Source organism: Borostomias antarcticus (genome assembly GCF_949987555.1).
Source record: "Borostomias antarcticus genome assembly, chromosome: 25".
NCBI lineage: Eukaryota > Metazoa > Chordata > Actinopteri > Stomiiformes > Stomiidae > Borostomias > Borostomias antarcticus.
The window spans coordinates 9,448,613-9,475,907 of record NC_140258.1 but is presented as its reverse complement, the minus strand read 5'-3'; the positions used below and the strand labels follow the sequence as shown (position 1 = coordinate 9,475,907).

At 46.8% G+C, this 27,295-nt stretch overlaps 1 protein-coding gene across 2 annotated transcripts in view; it reads left to right on the top strand.

Moving 5' to 3' along the window:
• tjap1 (tight junction associated protein 1 (peripheral)) overlaps positions 1-27,295 on the top strand; it is a 63,094-nt gene that overhangs the window by 31,399 nt on the left and 4,400 nt on the right. The window contains exons 2-8 of one of the 2 annotated variants that reach the window (XM_084458694.1): positions 1,762-1,820; positions 6,169-6,377; positions 9,134-9,162; positions 16,601-16,762; positions 21,334-21,400; positions 25,642-25,749; positions 26,304-26,387. In XM_084458694.1, coding sequence (XP_084314820.1) covers positions 6,219-6,377; positions 9,134-9,162; positions 16,601-16,762; positions 21,334-21,400; positions 25,642-25,749; positions 26,304-26,387 — 609 coding nt within the window. In that variant the 5' untranslated portion in view covers positions 1,762-1,820; positions 6,169-6,218. Of the gene's footprint in view, positions 1-1,761; positions 1,839-6,168; positions 6,378-9,133; positions 9,163-16,600; positions 16,763-21,333; positions 21,401-25,641; positions 25,750-26,303; positions 26,388-27,295 lie in introns of both variants that reach the window. The other variant, XM_084458695.1, reaches the window with a different exon arrangement.

Genomic DNA, 27,295 nt, shown 5'->3' with positions numbered 1-27,295 from the left:
GGAGGAGCTAGTTCCTTATGTTACAATATGCTTTTGGCAATGTTTACTAATATTGTATTTCCTGACAATAATGCCGGTCGAATTGAATTGAGTAATTATTAGACTATCCATTATAGTAAAAGACTAAAGATAAACGTTTGGACAGAATAGTGCAGGCTTTGGACAACTGTCTTGACCCATAAGGTTTAAGGGACACATTTAGACTCAATACAGAGCTCCTTAATATTATTATTATTTCAGCATGCAGGTCGACCAAGCCAGATGGAGGAGGGGGGAAGCGTGGAGGAGGCCCGTGACTCCAGGTAGATGCTCTCATTACGTTATTACTTGGGATGTCTTGCTACATGTCTGTACCCGTTTGTATTATGCATTGTATGTCTGTTTATGTACTATAAATGTATACATGATATCCTCTATGCTCAAGACAAATTTAGTAACAATCTTCAATCTTGACAGGGGTCGGAAGAGGAAGGCAAAGGAGAGAATCCATTAACATCATGACTTAGCTCTACAGTAAAAAAAAAAAAAAAAATCCTGTCACTATTATTATTATCATTAATCATATTGTTTTCTTTAGTTTTTGACTGCTATGTGAATGAGTGCGTATGTGTAAGACTAGAGGGTTAGACTAGACTATATAATGTAGTAATGTGTTTAAAAGCATCCTGCATAAATATTACTTTGAGAAAGACCAACTGGGAAGGGGTAGGGGAACGAATATTATAAAAACAACTTAAAATGTATTACTATTGGCCTATAATTTTGCCCCCCCCCCCCGGCATGTCAATTGTTGTACTGTACTGTATGTATGGCTGAACAACTTATGTTAATAAAATTTTACTTAAAAAAAACACACACAAAACGTATCTTCCAGTTTCTGAGAAACTCCAGCGCGAGTGTCAGTGAGTGCGCGCGTACGGCACCCGGGGAGGGGCTGGCTGACTGAGTGATAGATGCTTGAAGTAGCCTATTGCACAGCACAAAACACAACGGCGTCCGAGATCTTTTATTTATATTATTTTGAGAAGTCAAATACTTTTGGTAGCCTAAATAATTATTTATGATAATACTGATTTATGAGACTATGGCGGGACAAATTAGAGCATGGTGGCCCGGCATAGTCTGGGTAATTAATGGGAAACACTGAAGTAGCTGAGATACATTAGAGAGCAGAGCCGGAGAGTATCCGTTCGGTTGACCCCAGCTGTGTCAAGCCCAGCTTGACATTTGTCATGTCTTAAGTGTCGGTAGCCTACCCTAATGTCATTGCACATGCTGACACATGCATCATGGGCTGTGTGCTCTCTGAGTGCCCTTTTAGTCGTAGGGTAATTGGTGGAGCTCTCCTTGAGTGTTGAATGAAGAGTTCACACTCTGCCATGTCATTTAAATCTGTCACATTTCTACAGAGAGTGCCTCAGAAAAGCAGTTTTCAGAAAGCAAGAAGTCCCTTGATTTCCTGTGACCTGCTTTTTAGACCTGTTATATGTTATTGTGTGAGATGTCAAGCTAATCCCAGTGGACATCATTATTATAGGTGCTAATAAGACAGGAACAGAGAGAGAGAGAGCTTGGCTCTCAGGTAACTGTATGCCCTTCCCCATTTCCCTTGATGCCCCAAGATGACAGGGCCCCAAATCCAGGACAGCACATGCACAGAACCCCTTGGCGTTACACATACAGTACACAGAAATACCAACTGCTCTGTAACAACATTCTTCTTTTTCATCTTGATCCCTTCTGCTCCCCTTTGTTTTTCAGAATGCCGATGACTTGAAAACCTGTGGATGAGGACTTCGCTCGAATACCTCAGAACTTTGGTAGGGTCACTCACTCCTGTACGTTGATGACACTAAGAGCACCTTCACCTTTGATAAACATCATTGCATATAAGAAATGACAGTCATAAAACAGTGTGGTATGTATAGAGCAACCCAAAATGGCAGTAATTGGTGAAACTACACAGCTCAGCTCAGAGCAGGTCTCCTGTGAAGTCCTATTGTCTCTGTGATGACTGTAAAGTAGATGCAGAAGATACAGAGGCTGAGATAAGAGTCTTATGGTAATGGGTTTATTTGTGAAGAACTGTAAATTAAGATTTCTTCCTTCACACAAGGGACTCTAATCATCTATCACATTGGTGAGAGGGACTGGCCTTGACAGCAACATGGGGTTGAGTTCCTGTCCCCACAGGTGTCTTGTCTGTCACTAGCTACCGTGTGCTACAGTACTGTCAGTTAGGCTTTCATTTCCCAAACCCTGCTGTACCCACAAGTGTCTCATCTCATTCTGAGAGGTTCTCTTCGCTCTGTTTTTAGTCAGATTGCCTAATCAGCACGGATGTAACAACATTCCCTCTGTCACTTGTATTATTTGTACCTGATCATTCGTTCCGGTGCTGATTAACTCACTCCCTTATTTAAACATCGCAGGGCGGCTGTAGCTCAGTTGGTAGAGCGGGTCGTTCAATGATCGAAGGGTTAGTGGTTTGAATCCCAGCTCCGACTGTCCACATGTCGAAGTGTCCTTGAGCAAGACACCTAACCCCAAATTGCTCCCAATGAGCAGGTTAGCACCTTGCATGGCAGCTGCTGCCATTGGTGTGGGAATGTGTGTGTGAATGGGTGAATGAGAGGCCATTGTAAAGCGCTTTGAGTGCCGCTAAGGTGGAAAAGCGCTATATGTGCAGTCCATTTACCATTTAGCCAGACCCCCTGTGGCTCATTTCCATACAATGAACTGGGGAGATATGCACACACCTAGTTCTGAGAGATGTTATTACTAACTCTGCCAGCAGTCCCACCTCATCTAAATCACGATTTATGTATTGATATGTAAGTAAATATTGAATAGCTTGAATAGCTGCACTTGGTCTTAGTTACAACAGGAAAAGGGTTGACTGTAGTCTAATCTGAGTACCCAGAAGCTCTTGCTGTAGCGAGAACTTCTGGGAAATAACGATGATATTTATGGATACCAATAGGAAGACACTTGGATTTAGTAGTGGTAGTGGGCTGTGCGGTGTGGCTGATTTGGCTTCTGATTGATCACTGACCACAAGTGTTGCTAACGAGTCCTGCATTCATGCGAGCTGTCGGTAACATACAGGTATCTGGCACGTAAAGTGTGATTTAGGCTACTTGGACATTCTTCCATGTTCCATCCACAATGTCCCTAACATGGGATAATAGCAAGAGAGAAGGCGATTATTAAAGGAGATTTTAATGGACCTGGGTTGCTTGCTGCAATTGAAAAGAGTGAGTGAGGTGAGAGTGAGGCACGGTTGAAACCAATCCTTCTGTGATGGAACCCAGCCTGCCTCCCCGTCGCACCGAGACCCCCCTTCGACAAGTGCGGCAAACTCATATCAGACAATCATCATGCAATTTTCCTCTCGGCCATCAGCTGTAGACGTTGTCTCTGTAAAGACCTGCAGTGCTTTAAAGTGACAGGAATCCAGCCTTAATTAGGAGGCCAATTAGCCGCTGCTGCGGCAGCACCTCTATTGCTTCTGTTCTCATTGATTCTTCTTCGCTAAAAGCGTTTGTGCAGCAAAACTATGCTCAAAACACACTCAACTGCACTAAAAATGTAACATTTGGGGATTTTTCTTCAATTTTCTCAAAAACCTATTTCAGTGAACTCGTCGGAACCCATTGGGACAATCGTCCCGAAAATGTAGCTGGATCATTTGCAGGCTTCGCTGATCCAAAGTTATCAAAGACATTTTTAAACCTCAATTTTACATAAATGGGCAATTCCAGCGTTATGGATGTGAAATCCGTACTCAAAATGACAAAGTGTCTCAGTAAAACATTTTTTTTTTTTTAGAACATTTGCATTTGTAATGCATATTCTCAGACCACACAATGGGGAGAACAGATGTTAAAAAAAATTGCAGTAGCAGTGTGGACGTTTCATTGTGAGTGCACCCCTGAGTGGAGGATGTACTGTAGAGGAGACCACTGCTTTAGGCCTTGCAACACAGTCAAATGTAAAATGAAGAGGTTATACTGTACATTAACAAGTTTTTCAGGCTTGGTATGAAAAGGCCTGTTGTTCTCCCCGTATTTCTTTTTTTAACTGGTTGAATGGTAAATGGTAAATGGACTGCACTTATATAGCGCTTTTCCACCTTAGCGGCACTCAAAGCGTTTTACAATGGCCTCTCATTCACCCATTCACACACACATGGCGGTAGCTGCCATGCCATGTTTGTCTCGTGTCTGTTCTGCCCCTATGTAAAGCGACCTTGGGTTTTATGAAAGGCGCTATATAAATGAAAGTTATTATTATTATGCAAGGTGCTAACCTGCTCATTGGGAGCAATTTGGTGTTAGGTGTCTTGCTCAAGGACACTTCCACATGTGGACAGTCGGAGCTGGGATTCGAACCACTGACCCTTCGATCACTGAACGACCCGCTCTACCAACTGAGCTACAGCCGCCCCCTGGCGATGAATAACTTTAGCCTGAATAACCGACTAAACTGTTAGGAGACGGTGTGGAGAGGGTGTTCTTGAGAGTTAAGTTAAAGAATGTCTGGCATCCACTGAAAGAAAGAGTCAAGTTCACATTTCTTAAACCCTCCAGTTAGGACCACGTGCCCCCTCCCTTCACCCAGTACGAGCCGCAGTCGCAGAGAATAATCAATCTTTCATTGGACATCCTTTGCTATCTTTATCTCCCCGTTTTAGCAGTCATGGGGTGGGGGAGGGGATACAGTGTTTAAATATAGCAACATAATGACCACAACTACTGTGCGTGTGTGTGTGTGCGTGTGTGTGTGTGTGTGTATGTGTGTGTGTGTGTATTGGGACATGGTTCAGGCGGTGGTGGGGTCAGGAAGCGATGGAGAGATCAATAACGGCCATCAGGCCCCCCGGGATGTAATCCAATCATGTGCTCTTCTCTCCTGAATGGAGGGGGTCCATGAGCAGAGCCTGATCAGTCTCTTTGATGGACTGTCTGATGGACTGAGACCAGGGCACTGAGGTGTCTCTTTATGCCAATCCAACCATTGTCAAACTCCCTTCATCTTATCTGAGTGCTGTCCTTTAGAGATACCCGGTCAGCTTGTTATACTTGCTGTCCAAGCATACAACTTTGTGTAAGAGGAACCAGAAGAAAGGGTCCGTCAGTGGCTTACTTGTCTTAGGTCTGGTCCAGTTCGGCTGGATCATTAACGACAGACGAGGGTAGATCTTTGACTTCAGAGAGCTGGACGGAGCGTATGGACAAGATCCTCCACTCAGGTTTCTGTATCTTTACCGGCAGGGGAGGATGCGTGTCTCTAAGGTTTCTCCACACGTCTCCAGTGCAGACAGACCCACAGGCCCAGGGAGTGACTCAGCATCAGCCGGTCATCATTAATCAGACCAGGGTGTTGTGACAGGCCCTTCTCCTGTTTAGCTTAAGACCTAGCTTCATTTACATCCACCCCTGTGTGTGTGTGCGCGTGTGTGTGAGTTTATCAGTGTTTTTTGTTTTGGGGCTTGTTCCCCATCTTTAGATTTAGATGAGAAATGGTTTTATTCCCTCGTACTTTGTCCGCTTTCACATTCTATACTTGGCCCACTAAAATCAGTGCTGCCAGTCAGTGGACTGTTATTTAAGAGAGTTCCTCTATTGGAAATACACATCTGACTGTGATCAATCGCTAGCTTTAGGGCATGCTTAGATTTTCCCCTCTCTCACACACACGGCTGCATGCTGTAGTTGTGCTAGCGGTCCCTCCTAGATAATTAAAAAAAACAACATCGCCAACACAGAAATTGACACGTTTGATTTTTTCTTTTGAATTGGCATCCCAGTCGCCCCCCCCCCCCCCCCCTTGTTATTTCTTCCCTCCCTTTCCATTCCCTCTACCTCGTCCCTCCCTGACAGGCTGCAGCAGGCTGCCCACTAGAGCCGGTCTCATCAAAGGCTATTGATTCAAACCACTTTTTTGTTGCAGTCGCTTTTGGAGGGAAAGAGAGAGAGAAAGAGAGAGAGCACGACTGTGAGGGGAGGTGCAGGATGTGTGTGTGAGGGAGAGGGAGAGGGGACGTGCTAGGGCTAGTTTGTGTGTGCATGAGGGAGAGAGAGTTAAATGGCTTTTTATGCAGGGCAGGGCTCAGGGCTGCTGCTGGCGTAGTTTCCTCCACGTCTAATGCGTGTCTCCTGACAGGAATAACGGAAACGCACAGCGTGTGCACGGACAGACGCTGAGCAGCAAGCATGACGAGCGCTGCCCCCGCCAGGAAGCCGTACCGCAAGGCTCCGCCGCAGCACCGCGAGACGCGCCACACCCCGCCCACCGTCTTCCGCGAGGAACTCGGCGGGAGCATGCCGCCCGCCGCCCACGCCGGCGGCCCTGTCCCGCCCGATCCCAGCCAGGTAATTTGCCTCCCCGACCGCGCTTCCATTTTTCAGCAACCCTGCTTCACAAAGCCCCGCCCCAAACGCCTGGATAGTCCAGATAGACGGACGGACGACAGCGTGTTCTCCTCCTCCTGGTCCCTGGACTCGGACAGTGACCTGGACGTGTCCAGCCTCTCTAGCCTGGACTTCACCGCCCTGCCCCCTCCGCGCATCCTCAGCCACAGAGCCATCGCTGTGGGAGTCACAGCCGGCCGGGTGCCTAAGAACCACTTCCTGGGTCGCAGCGAGTTGCCGCCGGCTCCCCCCGGGGACAGAGGCCCCCCCGGTTCCGAGGGATCCCAGCACGGAGGCCGGCCCAGCTCCCCAGCCCTGTCCAGCCGCAGCGTGGAGCGCTCGCTGGTCTTCAAGGAGAAGGCTGAGGTCCTGGTCCCCAGAAGAGAGCAGCAGCAGCGGTGCACAGCCTCCCAGATGCCCAGTTTGCCCCCCAAGAGCATCCTGAAACAGCCCAACCAACTGGGTGTCATCCACGGCACCCCGGAGAACCTCAGGAAGTCCAAGTCGGCCGAGATGTTGGGCCAGAGTGGAGGGCGAGGCCGCAAGCCCCAGAGCCGATCTCTGGACAGGGAGAGGCAGGAGAGGCAGAGGGGGAAGACCACGTCTACCACGGGCCAGGCTGCAGCCCCCTCCCCTTCGCCCAGCTCCGCTCCGCCAAACCGCTACAGCGCCTTTCTGGAAGAGAAGCTTAAGTTCTCGCACTTCCTTGATGAGAGAACCTACCGGGTCCTGAGCCCGGCCAGCCTGAAGATGCTGGGAGGGAAGCCGCCGGAGGCCCCCGGACCAGGGAAGGGGGCCCAGGCACGCTTCCAGAACCTACCCCGGGCCCCGGAGCCCAGTGACAGAGGAGAGATGAAGCAGGGGAAGATCTGGCCCGGGGTCTCAGCGGTAGACCAGCCTGCTGGGAAGGGGAGCGATGGCCAGCCCAAGACCTGGCGCGTCCCCCTGAAGAAAGACGGCTCGGACCAGGAATATGAGGTGCCCTACTCCCACCGAAAGGGGGCCCGACCCAAAGCAGAGGGTTCAGTCTGTGGCCGCGGAGGGGACACCAGGCATAGTGGCGAGAAAGAGTGGGAGGGCAGGAGCAAGCAGGGGGGACATCCCCACCAACGTCACCAGTCATCCCGGCTGGACACCAGGGCACAGCACAAGGACACTATGGATGAACCTCTGCCTGCACACCCACCCCAGCCCCCTCAGTCTGAGAGGGAGAAAGTGACAACAGCATCACAACCCAGCTCTTTCTCTATTTTAGCACAGATCAAGGTATGTGAGTCCACCCCCACCCTGCTCCCCCTTGTCTGTTATGACTCCCTGAGAAAGAACCGGAAGCCTGTTCAACAAGGTCTGCCTCTTTGGAGAAACGCAACCTGCACGTTGCTTAGCTACCTTGCTACTTTAATAATAGAATTGACATTCATCAGTATTGGCTTTGAATTTAAGTTAGTTCTCCAGTTCTGTAGAACCCTAAACAAGCTCTCAACGATTGGATGTCGTTCTTGTCGAATCTCCATTAAGAAGGGCACCAAAAGTTCAGTTGATGATGGTGCTTTCTTAATTATATCATAGTTCACCTCTATTTTCACAATGGATGTACAAGTAGCTGCATTTCACAGATTCCACATTTCAAAGGATACCCAATACCCAAACCCATAACTCTTTTATGATTACAGTGGTAATATTGATCAGATATAACACTAACCTTTTCTCATTCTCAGCTGCAGGGGTTGTTAACTAGCCGTATGTACTGTAAGTGCCGTATGTGAACTCCATGAGCTGTGTGTGCATATTGACCTATGCAGTTAACATGGTATATAATATACATAATAAGACATTGTGGCCGTCATTACCTCCGCCCCAGCTACAGTGCAGGGCGAGAGGTAAGGTTTTCGGTGGCATACAGTATGTGGGTGCGTACGTGAGTTTCTGCATTGATGCGTTTGGCTGTTAGCAAGATTATGCGAAAACTACTGGACCGATTTTTACAAAACTCGGAAGGGTGTAGTATGGTCTAAGCGGAGCAGATCCGAAGCACAGGTCGGGTCCACGGCCACCCAAACACAGCCGGCCATTCACCTCCATTAATTTTTTGAACCAGGATTACGCAAAAACGACCTGACCGATATTCTTGAAACTCGGTGGAGGGGTATAGCATGGGCCAACTTACAACCCATTCAATTTTGGAGGGGATCCGAGTCACGGGGTGAGGTCCACGGGCAGCCCAAACACAGACGATGTCAATGGGGTGGGGGGGGGGGGGGGGTGAAACGGCTATATCTCAACATGGGAAGGTCACAGAGACGAGAGATTTCGACTTAACAAAATGACTTAAGCTCTCGAGCTAACGATACCAAACATGTTCTGCTCGCATGTACGTGCACACGCACCGCTATGAAATGCATTCATGGGCAGCGGTCTGTGCTCTCTGAGCAACATTTCCATTTCATAATTTGGTCATTGTTAAAGATGAAAAAGTCAGTGCGAATTGAAATTGAATTTTCAGGTATTGTTCTATGGTCTGTATGGTACTCTCATTGCTTCAGGGTCCCGTGTATTGCGTTATACAGTAGACAGTTTTGATTACGTTATTTCTACATGTCTGTTTTTCCCCTGTGTTTTTTCCCTTCACATTGCCTGTTCGCATTGATATGATATGCAGTTTTTTATGCCTCATCACAATGCCTAGATTATAAAGTGATCTTTTGTTTGTATTTCAGGACGCCTTATCAGATGCAGACAGGATCAAGTAAGTGGTTCTTTTTATACTCCACTTAGATTTCTCTTTATTTGTCTTTTGTATGCGAGTTGAGAGAAATGCTTCAAGCACATAATTGAAAATCCCGAAATTTGACACCGACAGTGAAGCTCTTAATACTCAAGACCCAAGGCTCTTGAAATGATACCCCTTCCACGCTGAGATTTTGTGGTGTACGGTGCTGCCTCCATGATATTTTTGTCTGAAGAACACCGCTCAGTCTGGACTGTGTGAGAATCCCACCCCTCCATACACACACACACACACACACACACGGCTGCTCTCTTCTCCTGACGCCTAGACACCTCCCGGGGAGAGAGCTAGCTCGTATGGAGGCTCCAGACACTGATATGCCATCCGGAGCCTCTGGGAGATCAGATGGCTGGAGCTGGAGGGGGCACAGGGATCAGCCCGGCCCGGCCCATCTGGTGCCTCTGTAGCTGGGCTCACGCTGAGCGAGAGTGGGGGGAACGTGGTGGGCTGCTGCTACTAGTGAGCTCCGCCACCCGTCATATTCCTCTCACTGCCAACATCATGTCACTTGGCTTATACCCTGTCCTCTCCGACATCTCTTTCTCACCCCATCTTCCCGTCTCTCTCTTCCACTCCCCCCGTTCAGTTTCCACCTCTCTCTCTTCTGTTCTCTCTCTCTCTTTAACTCTCACCCACCCCCGGCTTTGCTGAGCGTGAACCAGTCTGTGAGATCCCTCCTTGGCCTCCCGACGCGGTGAAACACTTGAACCTGCTGATGCCGCACTGCCCACACACCATGAGTCAAAAGCTCTCACAGGACTCGACCCCAGAGTCAGACGGCTATTTATAACCCAGACTAGAGCTCTCAGCCACGCCGGCAATGACGTCGCATGTCCCTCCTGTCCTCCCTTGCTCCACTTCCTCTCCCACAGGAATACCAATACGCTGCTAATTACTACCAAATCTATCCATGTTTGATGTAATATGTACTGTAGCTTAGCCTTCACACTCGCCTTAACACTTAACAAAGTCTATCTGTATAGACTCTGCTGGGCTAGTGCTAACCTGCTAACCTAACGCTGCCTTTACTGTAAAATGCCATGCCCCCCCCCCCATGGTAACAGTTAGGGAGCTGTGAAAACAGCGAGGGTAAGTGGTGTCATCCATCCACTCTATCCACAAAATACATGACCCCCATCAGCCTGCAGTACTCACAACTGGCCGCCGATAAAATACAGCAACTTATCTGCTCTTTCTCCCTCTCTCTCTCCCTCTCTCACTCTCTCTCACTCTCTCTCCTTTCTCTCTCCCTCTCTCTCCCTCTCTCTCCCTCTCTCTCCCTCTCTCTCTCCCTCCCTCTCTCCTTCTCTCTCCCTCTCTCTTTCTCTTTTCTCTCTCTCCCCCCCCCCCCCCCCCCCCTCTCTCTCTCCTCTCTCTGAGTGCTTAAGCTGCTTTGTGGCACACAGGCGAGTTAATTGATTGGCCTAGATTGCTTCTGTGTGGAATAGGGGTGCTGGATGCTGAATGATTGGTGTGTGTGTGTGTGTGTGTGGATGGGGGGTCATGGGGGGTGACCGCTGTTCCACTTTTAGGCCCTGAAGTTCCTCCAGGCCCAGCCCTCGGTTGATGCCCCAGCTCAGACAGTCACCCCGGTAGTGGGAGGGCTTTGTTGTTCTCTGGTGCTGTAATCCTCACTGGCTGTCCCTGGTGTACTCTCCAGAGGAGCAGATCTCCCAGCATGTGTTTCAGAGATGAATGGGATTAGCTACAGACTGAAGGGACGGGCAAACACTACCACACTCGCTCTCTTCTCACTTCCTCCCTCTGTCCCTGACTCCCTCTCATCATCCCTCCCTCCTCTCGCTCGCTCTCTCCCTGTACGTCTCTCTCTATACTCCCCTCTCTGTATGTCTGATTCACTGTATGGCCCCTAGCACCCCCCACCCCTCTCTCTTTCTTTCTCTCTCTCTCTCTCTCTCTCTCTCTCTCTCTCTCTCTCTCTCTCTCTCTCTCTCTCTCTCTCTCTCTCCTTCTCTCTCTCTCTCTCTCTCTCTCTCTCTCTTTCTCTCTCTCTCTCTCTCTCTCTCTCTCTCTCTCTCTCTCTCTCTCTCTCTCTCTCTCTCTCTCTCTCTCTCTCTCTCTCTCTCTCTCTCTCTCTCTCTCTCTCTCTCTCTCTCTCTCTCTCTCTCTGTACCCTGTTCCCTGTTCCTTCATGTATTCCCTGGCCACAGGAGACAGGGCTAGAAATGTCAGAGAGCATTCCTACAATAGTGTTGTTTTGTCTTGCAGTCTTGGCAGAGATTGTTTGCCCCTCCTTCTCCACTGGGACCTTGCAGTGCCTGTCTGATCTCTGATTGGCCCCTACCCTCTCCACCCAGCGTCCTAAGCACGATTGGTTCAGGGATCGTTCGTTTACCCCTCCCACCTTTATTTTACGTTTTGTCTGCCTGACTGTCTCCATACATGGTTAAACTATTTATCTTGAATAAAGATGAATATCCGCACACTGCTTGTTTGCTCCCACAGTGATTTAATAAACGAACACAACGTTTGGACCTGTGCGGTCTTCGTCTGGTATCACCAGAACACGTGAAGGGGTGGGGGTATATATACATGGGCAGGTCCACACTCGGACCACTGTCAATTACATAATTGAATAATTGTACACTGACTCAGGATACAATAATGAGCTCCTCTCTATTATAAACAATATCACTAGTCTGTTCAGCATATAGGCATACTTTATAAACAGTGTAACAATGGTGACTGACTGTTGCTTTGACATAGGAGGTTTATGTTAGTGCCGTCATACAATATACAATACTGTTAGCCATGTATTCTGTTTCTTTTGGCTGTGATTGCCACCATCCAGAGAACTATCCATTCTTATCACTCCTTAACTAACACTTTTCTCTCTCTTTCACTCCCTCTCACTCTCTCTCGCTCTCTCTCTTGCTCTCTCAACACCCAAACACACACCTACCATGTCCTGCCTTTTCAAAAATATGAAAGACTAATGTATGTGAAAACCCCCAACCTCTGAGGTTAAGTCTGAGAGGTTTGTTGTTAATGCATTTTCCAAACTCAGTCTATCAAATTACTTTTTGAGAGCATTGGAAATATCTATTATGAAACATATTTTCCGCCTCTTTTGTGCCTTTGCCAACCGCACAGTAGCACAGTTTCCATTAGAGAGCGCCATGCTCTGAAACACCGAATGCAATATTGGGTACATTCTTTTCTACTCCTCTCAATGGTCCTTAAGCTCTGCAGGGGTACCGTTTCGCACCTTAACAGAGAGATGTGAGGGCGCTAATTCAGGTGGGTAGCCCAGAGAGGGGTCCACAGACCCTGACCCAATATGATGCGAGGGGGCGGAGTCTTGCCACCACGCCACTGTCCACGCCACGGACCCCACAAATCAGCCCCTGAGAGGGCTAGAGAAACACCATAGTGGATAGGGCGTCCGCCTCCCATGCTGAAGGTTGTGGGTTCAAGTCTCGGTGTGGACGATATTTTGTCACTGGATGTTATAGAAGCTATGTAAAAATGTGGTTACCTGGTGGTGCTATGTCAGTTATTGAATTTATGTGCAGTAATTAAACATTCGAAATACTCCTGTTTTGAAATTATACCTACAGTATTGGTGTCTCAGTAATTACCCATTATATATTAGACTATACTTTGCATGTATTTACCAGGTAAATGTTTAGTAATTGGGGGACTATGAAAGGAAGGGTTAACCAAAAAATGTTCAGAGTAAGTTAATTTATCAATATAAATTCATAAGCCTAGGGCCAATGGGCCTAGGATATAGACAAACTACCGGTGGACTGGTGGTGGAGCATCCATCGGGGACCCGCTGTAAGTCCACTAGCCTTGTTGAACCAATTGCAGCAAAATAGCTAACATTACAGGAATCATCATTGTAACTGCTTTAGCCACTGACCGCTACCATTAATGTTATGGAAGATGCTGCTAGTTGTTATGCGCTCATGACCTAACTGGCTATCCCGCTCTCATTGTGCTGGATTAGCATTGGAGGCATTGGAACTGATGTATCCAGGCAACAAGACCTATCTTAATTTATCAGGCATTATTTCATGTCATTTCAAATCACAGCCATTTCAGTGGCATGACTAGCTTCTGTCCTACCAGTCCTGAACAGAAACAAGCCAGCCACGCACATAAGTACATAAGTAAAACGTACGCACGTTTTACATAAGTAGAATGTGCCTGAACTTGTAAAACCAAGAGAGAGAGAGAGAGATCCGGTGTGTATTTATAGAATAAAACATTGGCACTACACTTCCATGCATCATTGATGTTCTATCCTGGTTTGAGAGGTTGGCAGGTGTGTCTGCACATGCAAACATGCTGTATGTGTATTGTTTTCTCTCCTCTCATCACCTCTCTCTTTCTCTCTCTCTCTCTGTATATCCGTCCCTCCCTCTCTTTTCTCTCTCCTTGTGAAAAGGGCTCCCCGTCTTGCTCTGGGAGTGACGGGACCTGGCATCAATTAAAGATTTAGTGTCGGCAAGCTGTTAGGTGGGGAGATAACTCATCGAAAACTCTCATTGATCCTAGCAGGCTGAATGTGTGCCAGGGACAGCGGCAGGCGACCAGGGGGTGGGAGTGGGGGGGTGGGGGGCTCATTTGATTCTACACACGCCCCCCGTCACAGGGCCGTGCATTGATACTCCTGTGGTTCTTTGCCCGATCATTTACCTGGCGCTCTCTCCGTCTAATCTCACCATCTGGGGAGGCTTAGCCTCCGTTAGGTTCTCATTGCTGTTAAACTACTTCACTGCCCTAGGGTGCTATGTATTTATATTAAACTACTTCACTGCCCTAGGGTGCTATGTATTTACTTCCATTGCACTATGGTACTATGTATTTTCTTCCATTTGTCATTACATAAAAATGACCTGACAGTGCTCCGTGATGTGGGCTACGGCTACCATACCATAGGCTATGATATCCAGGTAGAAATTGCGCAAATTGGTCGTCTTTTTACCCACTAATTGTATGACAAATAATCGAACAACATTTACTGACCGTGTCCGTGGCGTGTCCTGTAAACACGCTAATCTACTGAAACCAAGGTGATGGGGCAAGGGGGATGCCAGGGGAACCTTGAATGGGGTCTGTGAATGTACCGGTGAAAGACATTTAAATGCTTATTGTTCTGGGCCATTCAGACCGGGATTGAGAGACTACTACTACTACTACAGCCTATTCTAAATAGCTTAAGAGGTCTACACTACTGTACAGAAGAAAAAACAAAGAAACATTAAACACAGGATGGACGACTCTCTCAAACATATAATGGAATAATACGATGTCAGGTGTAGCCTACTGATCTCAGAGTTTGCCGTCTGCTGAGGCAGAGTAGGAATGTCAACTGTTTAAACTAAATAAATTACATTTATATTTAATTTTATTATTTTATTCATTAAATAAATAAAAAAAACTTCTACTTTGTAAAATAATAAGCTTGGGATGCTACAATTATAATCAGAAAGTGTCTGCTCTGCTCCCCTAGTCTGACACGCAGATTGAATTTCCATTCAGATTCAGGGGCTGGAGCCAGGCTATTGATCCCTCTCCTTCACTCTGTCCGCACGCAGCAGAGTGGGTCACAGCCTCGCAGCACAGAGCAACGGTGTTCAAGTTGCTCACAGTATGATGAGCTCCAGAGTTCAGATTGCCCCCCAGCTAATAGCATTAGCAATAGCCACCATCTACACTAGAGTAACCAATTGAGCAGCCCTCAGCCCCTTTCACTTTCCTTCGTGAACGTTCTTTGTACTTTGTAAACTATATTACAACTTTTTTCTGTTAGATTTGTGTTCACCCCAAACGTTTGCAGAAATAAGCGAAGGTCTGAACGTAGTCTGGTGACCTGGACTGACGCTTGGCACGCGCACTCTGCTCAGCAGAGAGAAAGGGAGTAGCAGAGGGACAGAGAAGCAGAGCGCTACACACACGCACACTGCCCCATAGGGACTGAGCAGGACAGAGGGAGAGAGACGCACGCACACTGCCCCATAGGGACTGAGCAGGACGGAGGGAGAGAGACGCACGCACACCGCCCCCACACACTGCCTCAACGCAACTCGGAAATATAGCTCATTCTTAAAGTACCGGTGCAAATAAAATGTGGTACTGTACCGTTTGTAACGGCAGGGTATCGCGGTACCTTTCTAGTATCGGTATACCGTGCAATACTACTGCTGACTCAAGTGTCCAGATAAGCCACTGTGTCTTGGTCTACTTACTTCACTATCTAAAGGGAAGTGCATAGGGCAGGTTATGACTTTTGTCCAGAAACTGAAGCTGAACCAACAGCAGCAAAATAGCTAACGTTAACAGGAATCATCAGTGTAGCTTTAACCACTGACAGCTACCGTTAATGTTATGCAAGTTGCTGCTAGTTGTGAGCTCATGAGCTAACTGTCTACCACGGTCTTATTGTGCTGGATTAGCATTGGAACTGAATGTGTCCAGGTGACAAGACCTATTTTAATTTATCAGACATTATTTCATTTCAGTTAACAGCTATTTCGGTTGCATGGCTAGCTGATTCCCTCCAAGTAACCAGTCCTTAAGAGAAACAAGCCAGCCTCGCCCAAAGCCAGGCTTGACCTGGCCTGGTTACATTATACAGTCATTTAGCAGACCCTTATATCCAAAGCGACTTACAATATAATTTCTCCTCTCATTGTCTGTCATTTTAGTTCTCTCTTTCTTTTTGAGGCTTCTGTCCTTAGAGGCTATTTCGATGGGTCAGTGATAGTTGGAACATCCCCTGCTGTGTGGCTGTGACCGCCCACCACACTGCAGTGTCTCCTGGGAAGCAGAGTCTATAATCTTACTGTATAGGAAGAGATTGAGAAGAACATGGTTTGGTTGTGTGTGCAGTCAAGTCTCCACATGTCAAGCAAGCAAGTCCAATGGGTGGTTGTTTGGCTGCATGGTGCGCTGCACAGTGTCTGACGGGAGCTGGGACACCGAGTTGTGGCAGCCAACAGATGTGTCCTGTCCCCATGGCAGCTGCTGCCGTCCCCCAGCATCCTGTGTGCTGCTCCTATTAAACTCTATACACACACACACACACACACACACACACACACACACACACAGACCAGGATGGAGGAGAGACCATGTATCACTGTTGATATGGTATTCAACATTCTGCACATGGACTGACCATTACCTCGTACTGTTCTCCCTCCCTTCCGCCCTCCCTCGCTCTCCCCCCCCCCCCCTCTCTCCCTCCCTCTCTCTCTCCCTCTCTCCCTCGCTCTCTCTCTCCCCCCCCCCCTCCCTCTCTCCCTCTCTCTCTCTCTCTCTCCCCCCCCCCCTCTCTCCCCCCCCCTCTCTCCCCCCCCCTCTCTCCCTCTCTCCCTCTCTCCCTCTCTCCCTCTCTCTCTCTCTCTCTCCCTCCCCCCAGGATCCTGCAGCAGCAGAATGAAGATCTTCGCCGGCGGCTCTCCAACACCACTCACAAGATGGAGGCCATGGAGACAGAGTTTGAGACCAGCCGCCACTACATGCAGGCAGAGATGGGACGCACGCGTGACGACCTGGAGAAGATGAGGGACAAGTTCCGCAGGTGACGACCTCCTTCCCTCCTCCTCCTCCTCCCTGAACCTTGACCGACCTAGCACACACTTGCTATCTGCTAGAACATGATAGCCCTGTGATGTCCTCCGATGTTTATGCCACACACCATGCTCTCTCCCTGCTTCCCCCCACCTGTCTCTCCTTGATGTAACAGAGAAAGAGGTAATGAATACCGCTCCCTGCAATCTATTTTGAATGAATGAATCTGATCAAAGCTGTTGAATTAATGAGAGCTTACACTGTCTGATTATGCCTCTAGCTGTTCCGTCCTAATTCCTTCAACCCCCCGAGGCATGTTGGATTTGGTTTAAACTGAGGTGTGTACTGAGGTGTGTGTGTCCCCGTCTGCGCCCGTGTGCGTGTGTGGATTTGACATTTTCTTAGGGTAGACTTTAAGGGGGAAAGAGTATTTTTACTCTTTTTTTTTTTTTTTTTTTTTTTTCTTTTTTTACATTTCTTCCACAGGAACATAAATTAGATACAAGGAAGTCAGCGCTGTTTTTCTTTCACATATCTTTATTTCATTATGTTATTTTCTTTATCTATTCAAGACAAGGATTTTGCCTTAGGAGGTCCTATGTGTCCCCAGAACACTCCTCCTGTCACTCCTAGTTAGAGTGACAGCGTCAGGCTCCACCACAGAGATACTCCAAAGAGCCTAGTTGTTCTCATTGTGTAGCATGATAAATACCATGATAAATACCGGACTCTGTTCCCTGTCAAACTTCCTTTCCCATTCCACCCAGGTACCAAGCACTAAAACATTTACAGCAGGTTTATTTATTTATGCTGCTTAGTGTGTTTTGCTACACATACACCTGCCTAGCCACCTCCCCGGCTCCTGATTAAGAAATCAATAGCCTCTCCTCAGGCGCCTGTGTTTGTCAGTCAAGTTAATACCTCTGAAGCAGACAGAACCAGTCCCAGCTGCGTACGGCCCGCTAGCTTGTTAAATACAGATTTCTGCATCAGAGATCACAGTTATAGGCTTCTTCACAGGGTTGACAGTTTGACCCCAGAAAACAGGTGTGTCTCTGGTTTTCAAAAGGTTTAGTTTGAAGACATTTTAATGAAGCCTCAATTTGCGAGCCTAAAGGCAGGCCGGAGGAAGCGGAAACGGCACGACAGGCAGCGCTGTGACTGTGGTGCGCATAATCCCTCTCCTAATGAGACGGGGAACTATCAGAGAGTCTTGTTAATGAGATTGTAATTATGAGGTGGCATGGTGATGATCAGTGAGGGTTTCCCCCACCGCATGGAGGCAACAGCAGTACTAGAACTGCAGCAGTGAGAAGATGGGGAGGTTGAAGCAACAGCTAAAGCTCTTTAACTAAACCTGCCGCTGCTCCCCCCGCCACCACCGTATCTGCCGCCAGGTGATAATGATTTCTATTCCTTTTTACTCCTCAAAGCACCCTGCCTCAATTTAATCTTTTAATATAGTGGCTGCATTTGCATTCTTTTCCATTATTTTTATGTTAATGTTGTATTTATTTATTTATTCATCAGCTTGTCAATATGTACATGTGGCAAAAAAACACCTTTGGTCAAGTACTGTCTATATGCATATAGAAATAATGTTTTGTTCCCTTGCCCTTGTGTATGTTATTCTGGTCTGGTGAATGTAAAAATGTTTCTAAGGAAGCGTTTGATGATTGGTTGTCAATCCCTGGTGTGTGGAATTCAAAAGCAGTCATGGCAGTTTATCTCCTATCGAGGCATCTTCTCGTCTTAGGTTTCTCGCTCTGCACAGAATCAGAATCAGATGTATTTAGCCAGTTAGATTTTCACACATACTAGCCAGTTAACTCCTCAGTTAGCCGACCCTGTGTTGTTAGTCCTGCTTGTTGTTTTGTCTGATTTGTCTTCTCTGTTCTTGTAAAGCGTCCTTGGATGTCTAGAAAGGCGCTATATAAATCTCATTTATTTGTACCGAGCGGGTTTGGTTTGGTTTCTTCCTGAAGTTCACATCCATCTCCATTGTCTTTAGAGCGTTGAGCTCTGTGTTGTTTTGACCGCTCCAGGACAACAGATGGTCAATCTCCCACCTGTAGGCGGATGAGTGCAAAGAGGGCTGTGTCGTCTGCAAACTTGAAGAAACAGGAAGTCACTCCCTTCAAAAATCAGGAAGTCACTTTCAGTTATCACCACAGCGCTTCCTAAACCAGAGTAGTACCACGGTGTTTCCCATAGGCTGATCATAGGTCCCAGTGCAGCCTCAGCAATGAGATTGGCTCAATTGGATTACCATGGCCTCATCATAGTGGTCCAATCATAGTGTCCTATCTGATTATGGCCCAGCACACAGTTCAGCAGACGCTTCAGGGCTTCAGGCCGTGTGTCTACATGAGGGAAGGCTTCGGGGATGGAAAAGCCAATTGGAGTAATTATGATCGTTATTTATTTATTTATTTATTTATTTATTTATAGTTTACCCAACGGGAGTCGCCTCCGCCTTCTGAATTGCACTCTCTGAGGAATTGATTTAATTTGTATGCGGCCACAAGAGTTCAGAATCCCACTTTCTTTTTCTTTTTTTTTTGCAGCCGAATCATCGAGAGACTGTAATTGCTCGGCACATTTCGTATTCCATCAGCTTTGAGTCAGACGGATCTCTCTCGTTCTCGCTCTCCGTCTCCTCCCCGCCAAAACGCTCTCCGTCTCCTCCCCGCCAAAACACTGAGGCACGTGTGACGTTTAGAGCCCCGGTCTCGATGGAAATCACAGGGGTTTATGCTCAAATATGTCTAGTAATTTTTGATTGCGATAAAGAGGGAAAATCAACTACGTCTACGTGCAGTGGAAGCCTTTTTGATGACAGATAAATAAGCATGACAGAGTGAGGAGAGGCAGTCTCCTACAGGAGTGAGGATGCCTGTGTTGGGAGATGATGGCTCTGCTTGCCAGATATTTGTTAGTTTGTAGGAGTCACATGTAGAGTTGATGCCCAGTGGCCAGAGAGACAGAGAGCGTAGCTATTCAGAGTCATTGGAGTTGTAATTGGGGCAAGGCACACCAGTGCATGTCCTGTATGTAATATTATCCGATCGATGGATCAATCATTTTTCATGTACTGTACTTTTCATGTACTGTTCTTGGCATGATTCATGCTTCACGGAGTTCGCGCGTGCAAAAAAAATGAGCGTGCACATATATAGGCTGTGTTTTGAGACATCCTGATTTACAAATGAAGCACTGTTCCTCATAGTATTGGCACTACACTGTATCATACATATCAGTCTTCTACCCTTTTTGAAACTCACTCCCTCTCCCAGGTCATGATCGTATCTTACACCATCAATCACAATGTGAGACTGTGAGCTGTCAGGATAATGGTCTTGGTGAACTACTGGGATCAGGACTAGCTCCTCTAGTCTCCTCTCCTCCACACCCCCACTGTTGAACTCTGGAGAACATCAATATGTGTGCAGTCTGACCCACCAGCGCAGTGATTTGTGCTAAATCACTACTTTTCTGCTTCAGCCCTTTTATTCTCATCTGCGTAATTGCGTTGGTGTGAAATCCACAACTTTCCACATAAAGAAGCTAATTTAAGCCAAAGAAGCCTTTAAAGTCGCACAGAAACTGACGTTTGAGATCATCTAACTTCCGTAGTATTTCCGTATGCATGACGTATTTCCGACGCAAACAAGCTATGAGGGTGGGACAAATGTTGAGAGGAATTTGATTGGAACATCAAACAACAAATGGACGGGTTTTAAGAACTTTAGACAGATTCGATAGAAGGATAGCGTTGATTGACAGGTGGATGTCGTGAGATTATTGACCTAAAATCTAAGGCCTAAAATCTAAGGTACCTGTTGCACGTGACCTACCGTTTTCCAGGAAGTAAGAAATTATATACTTTGATATAAGATTACAACAAAAGTAGAATTTTGAAAAAGAAATTGGCATACATCGTTGAATAGGTGAACACTATGACCAATTATGTGAACCAAAATGGGACAGAATGCTTTTTTCATTTCTGTGCGACTTTAAGAGGCGGTGGATAATAGTGCCAGTGTAATTGCTGTTGGCCCTATTGAAAACGGGTTTAATTCAGTGGTCTCTCTCACCGCCCATGTTTTCTTTACTGTACATGGCTCATAATCATTCTAATAACTATAATGACCTGTTGAAAAACGACGTGATGCGAAATCCTGATGGCTCCATTGAAAGCTCTGACAGGACTCATACTGCACCATTGTTGAAAGGAACGAGAGAGAAAAAATTATCTACAGAGATGTAAGTGCCTGGCAAAAGAACTGCATGCCTACTTTTACTACAGTCTCGTTACGTGAGGCCTTATTGCAGCTATAACTCAGTGTATATGATCAGTTTTTATATTTATATGACAAGTAGCACGAGCCAAGATGCACACGAAAAGACCAGGGCATAATCTGAGCTATGACGGGGGGTGATTGCACTGAGAGACATAGAGGACGATGAAGTGTTCGAGGGCGGTTGCTGAAATTGTCTTCTCTGCAGTGCTTTGTTTTATACGGCGTTTTGCTGAGGAGCACATAAGGGTTGATGAAGACATCTGTTTGTCCTCCGCAGACTGCAGAACAGCTACACCGCCTCCCAGAGGGCCAACCAGGACCTGGAGGAGAAGCTGCACGCCCTGGTAACCTATGAACTCTCACCTTTCACCCTTCTACACTGTTCTGTGAACATTCCCTTCTGATCGTGTCTACAGTACAGCACGTGTGTTTGTTAATTCGTCTGTTCATTGGGTTTTAAGATTGAAATACACCCAAGCCGATGGTCCAACAAAAACAGGCTTCTTGGGCCGACTGTCTGAAGCAGTCAGGAGCGCCGTCGGCTTGGGGTATTTCCAGCTTTAACTGTGCCTCTGTTTCTACAGCCTTTTATATGGTCATAAACTAAATGAGACTTTTCATGGGTTAACCAGACCTCAAGGGTTACTTGGACCTCCACCTCCACCTACTGTATGTGAAAGGAAATGAAATCTTTCAAGTTCAGTTCAATTCCCAGAGGAATCATTTGCCCTTTTCCCGGCCAAGCATAGCTGTTTCCTTCGTTTTGGACAATTTCAATTTGGACATACCACTTTCTCTGTCACTTCTCAGCATACCAGTGCAGCCATTCTGTATGGGGAGAGGAAAATTGTACATGTGTATGGTGTTGATTTCACATATTTTTTTACATTTTACCCCCTCCAACCCCCCCCCCCCACACACACACACACACACACACACAAAGGGCCCCCATCCTCATCATACCATTATCCCACACCTGTCAGCCAAGGAGCCCTTTTGGAGGGGTCAGTGTGCTGCAGACTGCTGTTTAGGGACTCCAGTTCTTTCGGTCCCCTGGGAGAGAGCGAGGGTCTAAAACGCTGCCCTGCTGTCCCCTGGGAGAGAGCGAGGGGTCTAAAACGCTGCCCTGCTGTCCCCTGTGGCAGCCCAGCAGGCTAACTTACGTGTGTGGCAGCGAGGCAACACGCTCCGTTTCTGTGCCTGTGTGAAGGTCGATTGATGTGCCTTTTCTCTGTGTGTGTGTGTGTGTGGGTGTGTGTGTGTGGGTGTGTGGGAGAGAGAGAGAGAGTTCAATATCTCCAATCAACCAATCCAATCACATTCAGACAAAGCTCCGTCTGTTATCGATTTCCCATAAAGATGGAGATGATACTATAGACTCTGCCGATGGCTGTGGTCCCTTGTGATGGGCTGCATGGCAACATCAAAGTCAAGTCCTCCAGTCCCAGGAACACTCAGTGAATGAATGCATTCTGGGAATGTTAGTGTCAACTGTAAGGGCAGCAGATAATCTGGGTACAACTATGGCTAGATGTGGAATCATCTACGTAGATCATGCAGTCTGGTTACACTGGTTACAAAGTCATTGTATTACTTGTTCATGCATTGTGCTGCTGTTGTCTCTCTCAACATCTGTCTCTTTCTTTCTGTTTCTCTCCTTTTTTTCTCTCACTCACTCCCTCTCTCCATGCTGCTTGATGACGGGCTGTCTCATCATCTCATCAGGCTGCTATCAGTCAAACTTGGGTCTACGCAGTTGCGTCCTCATTCTATTTTCATTCCCTCTTTATCTCTCCCTCTCCGTCTTCCTCCCCCCTACTTATTTCTGCATTTATAGCTGTCACTTTCATCTCTGCTGTTCTCTGATATAAGGCCAGCCTCCTGTGATGTCCAACCAAAATGCTCTAGATGTCTGTCCTGCAGTGCTGTAGATCATTCTAGATCATTCTGTGTAGTTATGCTATGCTACAGTATGCTTTTAGCGTTTTTGCATGGCGGTGGTAGCCTGGTATGACCATCCCGATCTAGCGAGCTCACTGCTTCGCTCCGCAATTTCGGTCTGGCCTTCGCCCCATAGAGAGCGATTACGTGGGTGGGGATACTTGCCGTGACAGACAAACACTTTCAGCCAATCAGCGTTCAGCAAACTTTTGCCAAATCCAGTCAGAAGAACGGCAAAAACGTCTTTTCCACTGAGAAACTCACTAGTGCATACTCTTGTTCTTGTTTAAGTGTTGTGATTAAGTCTATTTCTGCAATAACTGCACTTATAGCTGCGTTTATTCTTCTAACGTTAACGTTACCACCAGTTGCTTCGGGAGCCGCCATGTTTGTTTAGCGAGCGGCAGGGACACGAACCAATCAGGGGCTGCTTTCCACTGTGGGGCTGGACAACAGTTAAAACGCAGTCCCTGATTGGCCCGGTATGGTCTGGATGTTGGAATAATCGCTCTGGAGGAGGCGAAGGCCAAACCGTTCTGCGTTAGTAAAACAGGATGTGAGCTCGCGAGAACGGGATGGTCGTACCAGGCTATGGCGGTGGGAGTTGTTGAAGGGCATTGGGGTACCAGGGTGGAATGTGTCCCTTAAAGATTTTCCAGTGACTCAAAATTCAAGATCCGTTTTTATTAGCCATGTATTTGGTACACACATACAAGGAATTTGACCCCCAAAAATGGACAAACTTCTTTCTTTCTTTTTTTTTTTTCTTCACCCAGAAGTTCCCACTATTCAGTGTCTCAGTGTCCCCTCTTGTAGTCGGCCAACGGCTTGTTATGCGCAGCGCCAACGCTGCAGGGATCACTAAGGTGTTTTATGCCGCTGGCTTTGCCCAGTTGAACTGCGCCCTGCATCACAATGAAGCTGCCTGGCCTTTCTCCCTTTTATTCAGCACATATTATTTGCCCTCCTCAACCCCTCCAGTCGAGCCGCAACCATAAAGATAATTGGTTCATTATTGACATGGCGAGCAACAGAGCTGAAGGAAGGTTCTGGCCCTCAGACTGTCTGTCTGTCTGTCTGTCTGTCTGTGTCTCTCTCTCTCTCTCTCTCTCTCTCTCTCTCTGTGACATCCCTCTCTCACTCACTCTACAGATAGATAGAATGCAGCTCTCATATTCCGCAGGTGTGTGATGTCTGGTCGAGAGATGCAATCCAACAATTCTCTCTGCTAGATCTGAGAGAGATGACTTTCACACTTTATGATTTCTTACAAGTTTAATAGTGGTAAAACAACTGGACAGAGCTACTCGCTGCTGTGCTCCAGTCAAAACCCACTTCATACACAATATATCAGATCAAATCTGCAGGGTGGGGGCTCCAGACGTAGGGGGTCAGAAGTTTGACGCTGCAAATAGTCATAAGGCTATTTTGTAGTGCGTTTACAGAAGCAGACACAGACAGCCAAAAAGACAGACGGTTTAACAGATTCATGCCACAAGTGGCTGGTGAATTGTGAGGATCTCTGTGCAGATCCGATCGCTGTCACTTCTCTCGCTGGAATCTCTCATGAGCTGAGGGAGATTATATTCTGTGGTGAATATACATGCACTGACGCACAAACACAGCACGGCAACATCTGGATCCGCCCTGTTATCTTAAATGGTTGGGAATTCCACCAGTTCAGGGGTTGGGGATTATTTGCTCAGAGACTACGTACAGTAGCCGATAGGAAAAACTTTGTTTCTCCTAATTATAAATAGGATAGTTTCTCCTTGTTACATTTCAACTTCGTAGGTAGCTCACGTACAGTGTAGTGGGCATTCCCAACTGTGGCGACTTAAGAACATGACTCTGCCCAGTGGGAGAAATCAGATTGCTGCATAAGCCATTCCCCTTAGTGAATCTGGTGTTTTTCATTTAAAACAAAAGGAAAAAAGTAGTCCATTTCAATTCGGACGCAATTCTCCAGTCCCTCCAGGGATACAACAACACGATAACTCATCTGCTTTGTATCCCAAGTTGCAAGGCTGTTCATTTTCAAATTAGACTGCATGAGCAAAAGAAGGAGAGGCGTCATCATGATAGGGACTCGGCAGACTGAGATCCGGAGTCCTTTGAGCTGCTACTTGGTCACTTTATAATGTGCTATTGATCGGTTTATGTAGGACAGTTCCTGCGCCTGTGCTGTTTTCGTGTCCGTCTAACCACACTGCCAGGACCGGTGGACGGCCGAAAGCCAACAGCAGCAGCCATGGCTGCCGCGATACCGGTCTCTGTGCTGTGTCAGCTGAGAGAGAGGATGAGGGGGGAGTCGGGCTTTTGCTCCAATCAATAAGGAAATGACTCTCACTGCACTTACTTAAACATGGCAGAGCTTTAGCCTGTGCTATCCAATGTGGCTAGGGTGAACCCTCTCTGAACAAAGCCGGTCTCCAGGACGGTCAGGCCATGGGATTTGAGAAGTAGCAACTGCCATGGTTTAGGCTGCTTTCACAGTAGGGACACGGACTTGGATCTGAGTACACTTGACACCAAAGTTTGCAATTGCACCTAATGTGAAAGCACCCTTGAATCACACAACTGCCAGGCTACTCTCAACATCAATGGTACTCTCTTACATTGCGTTTATTGTCTCCCTCTTTAGCTGCGGAAAGTGGAGAGGGATAAGAAGACCATGGACCAGGAAATAGTGGAGCTGACTAATAAGCTTCTGGATGCCAAGAACACCATAGACAAGCTGGAAGAGCTGAATGTGGGTGCAATTTTAGTGTGTCTCATTTTTGATACATTTCAATCAGTTAATAGATGGATTTGAACTATAGTGTGTGGGAACACTTGAATGTGATTAGTGCCTGGCTTGAATCCAAGGGATATGATTATTAGATTAAAAATGAGACATTGCTAATTTAAAGTGCATACTTGTGGTGTATTTGTAGTGCACTCATTCTGTGCTCATAATTATAGTCATTAGCTTAACTATGTATGCTTTTCTGAAGAGAACTTGCTTGGTTTCAAAATGTGTTTTGATGCGAGACTTGAGCTAGAGACATTATATGGCATAATAAATAAATGAGAAATAGCTTTTTAGACACACAGCATTTCCACTCCCCATCGAATGTTGGACTTAGAACTTAAATATTTAGTGACCCCAGTAGTTTGGGATTTTATATTACTGGTCCTATTTCCTTCAAGTTGGAGTGCTGTCCTTGAATGTTCTTGTTGATTTATGCCTCTTATAACAGGTTCTCTCTTTTTATTCACCGTCTCCCCCTACCTTCCCTCCCTTTTTCCTTCTATTCCTGACAGGAGCGCTATCGACAAGATTGTAATTTGGCCGTGCAGCTGCTGAAGTGCAATAAGTCCCATTTCAGGAACCACAAGTTTGCGGACGTAAGTAGCTGTACTTATACATGGCGGTGGGAGGGGGTGGGGAGGGGGGGCTATTTATGTTAACCGAAAACACTAAGCAGGGCATCGTTAGAGCCTTAATGCGTTTTGCACTCCGCAGTGACATTCTTGGACGAGGGAGAGAGGAGAGAGAGAGAGAGAGAGAGAGAGAGCGAGAGAGAGAGAGCGAGAGCGAGAGAGAGCGAGAGAGAGAGAGCGAGAGAGAGGGAGGGAGAGGGAGGGAGAGAGAGAGAGAGAGACGTGGGGGAGAGAGAGAGAGAGAGAGAGAGAGAGAGAGAGAGAGAATCGCCCGGATGATTTTTTTTAAAGGCCATGGAGCACTCCGCTGTGCTTTTCTGAGTCGGAGAGAGCTTGTCAAAACGAGAAACAAAGAGAATAGAAAGGGGAGAGGATAAAAAAAGACCAGGTTTAATTGAAGGCCTGAGTACTGTATAAGAGTTATATATACTGAGTATTGTATAAGAGTTATATATTGAGTACTGTATACGAGTTACAGTATATAGTGTATGTATAATAGTTTGACGCCGTGGGGTTACATGTTAAGGGGAACCATCAGAAGGACAGTACCAATCTGGGCCTGCTATTGGCAGCATGTCTGGCGTCTTCATGAGTGAGAACAGTGGTGATTCTCTACAGACTCCATCGTTCAGACACTGAGGCCCGAACACTAAGCTGACCTTGGTAATCAACACATCACCTCAGCTGACAGGAACTTCAAGCCAACAAATAATCAAATCCAAAACTGTCGTACATTTATCGTATGAATCCTGTCTGCTGTCAATAGAACTTTATATTTAGTGTAAAATCCACTTTTTCTATTTCACTCCCTTTAAACCCTAGATGAATAACAATGAGTGTTGTGCCATATGTTTGACTCCTAATAGTGTCAA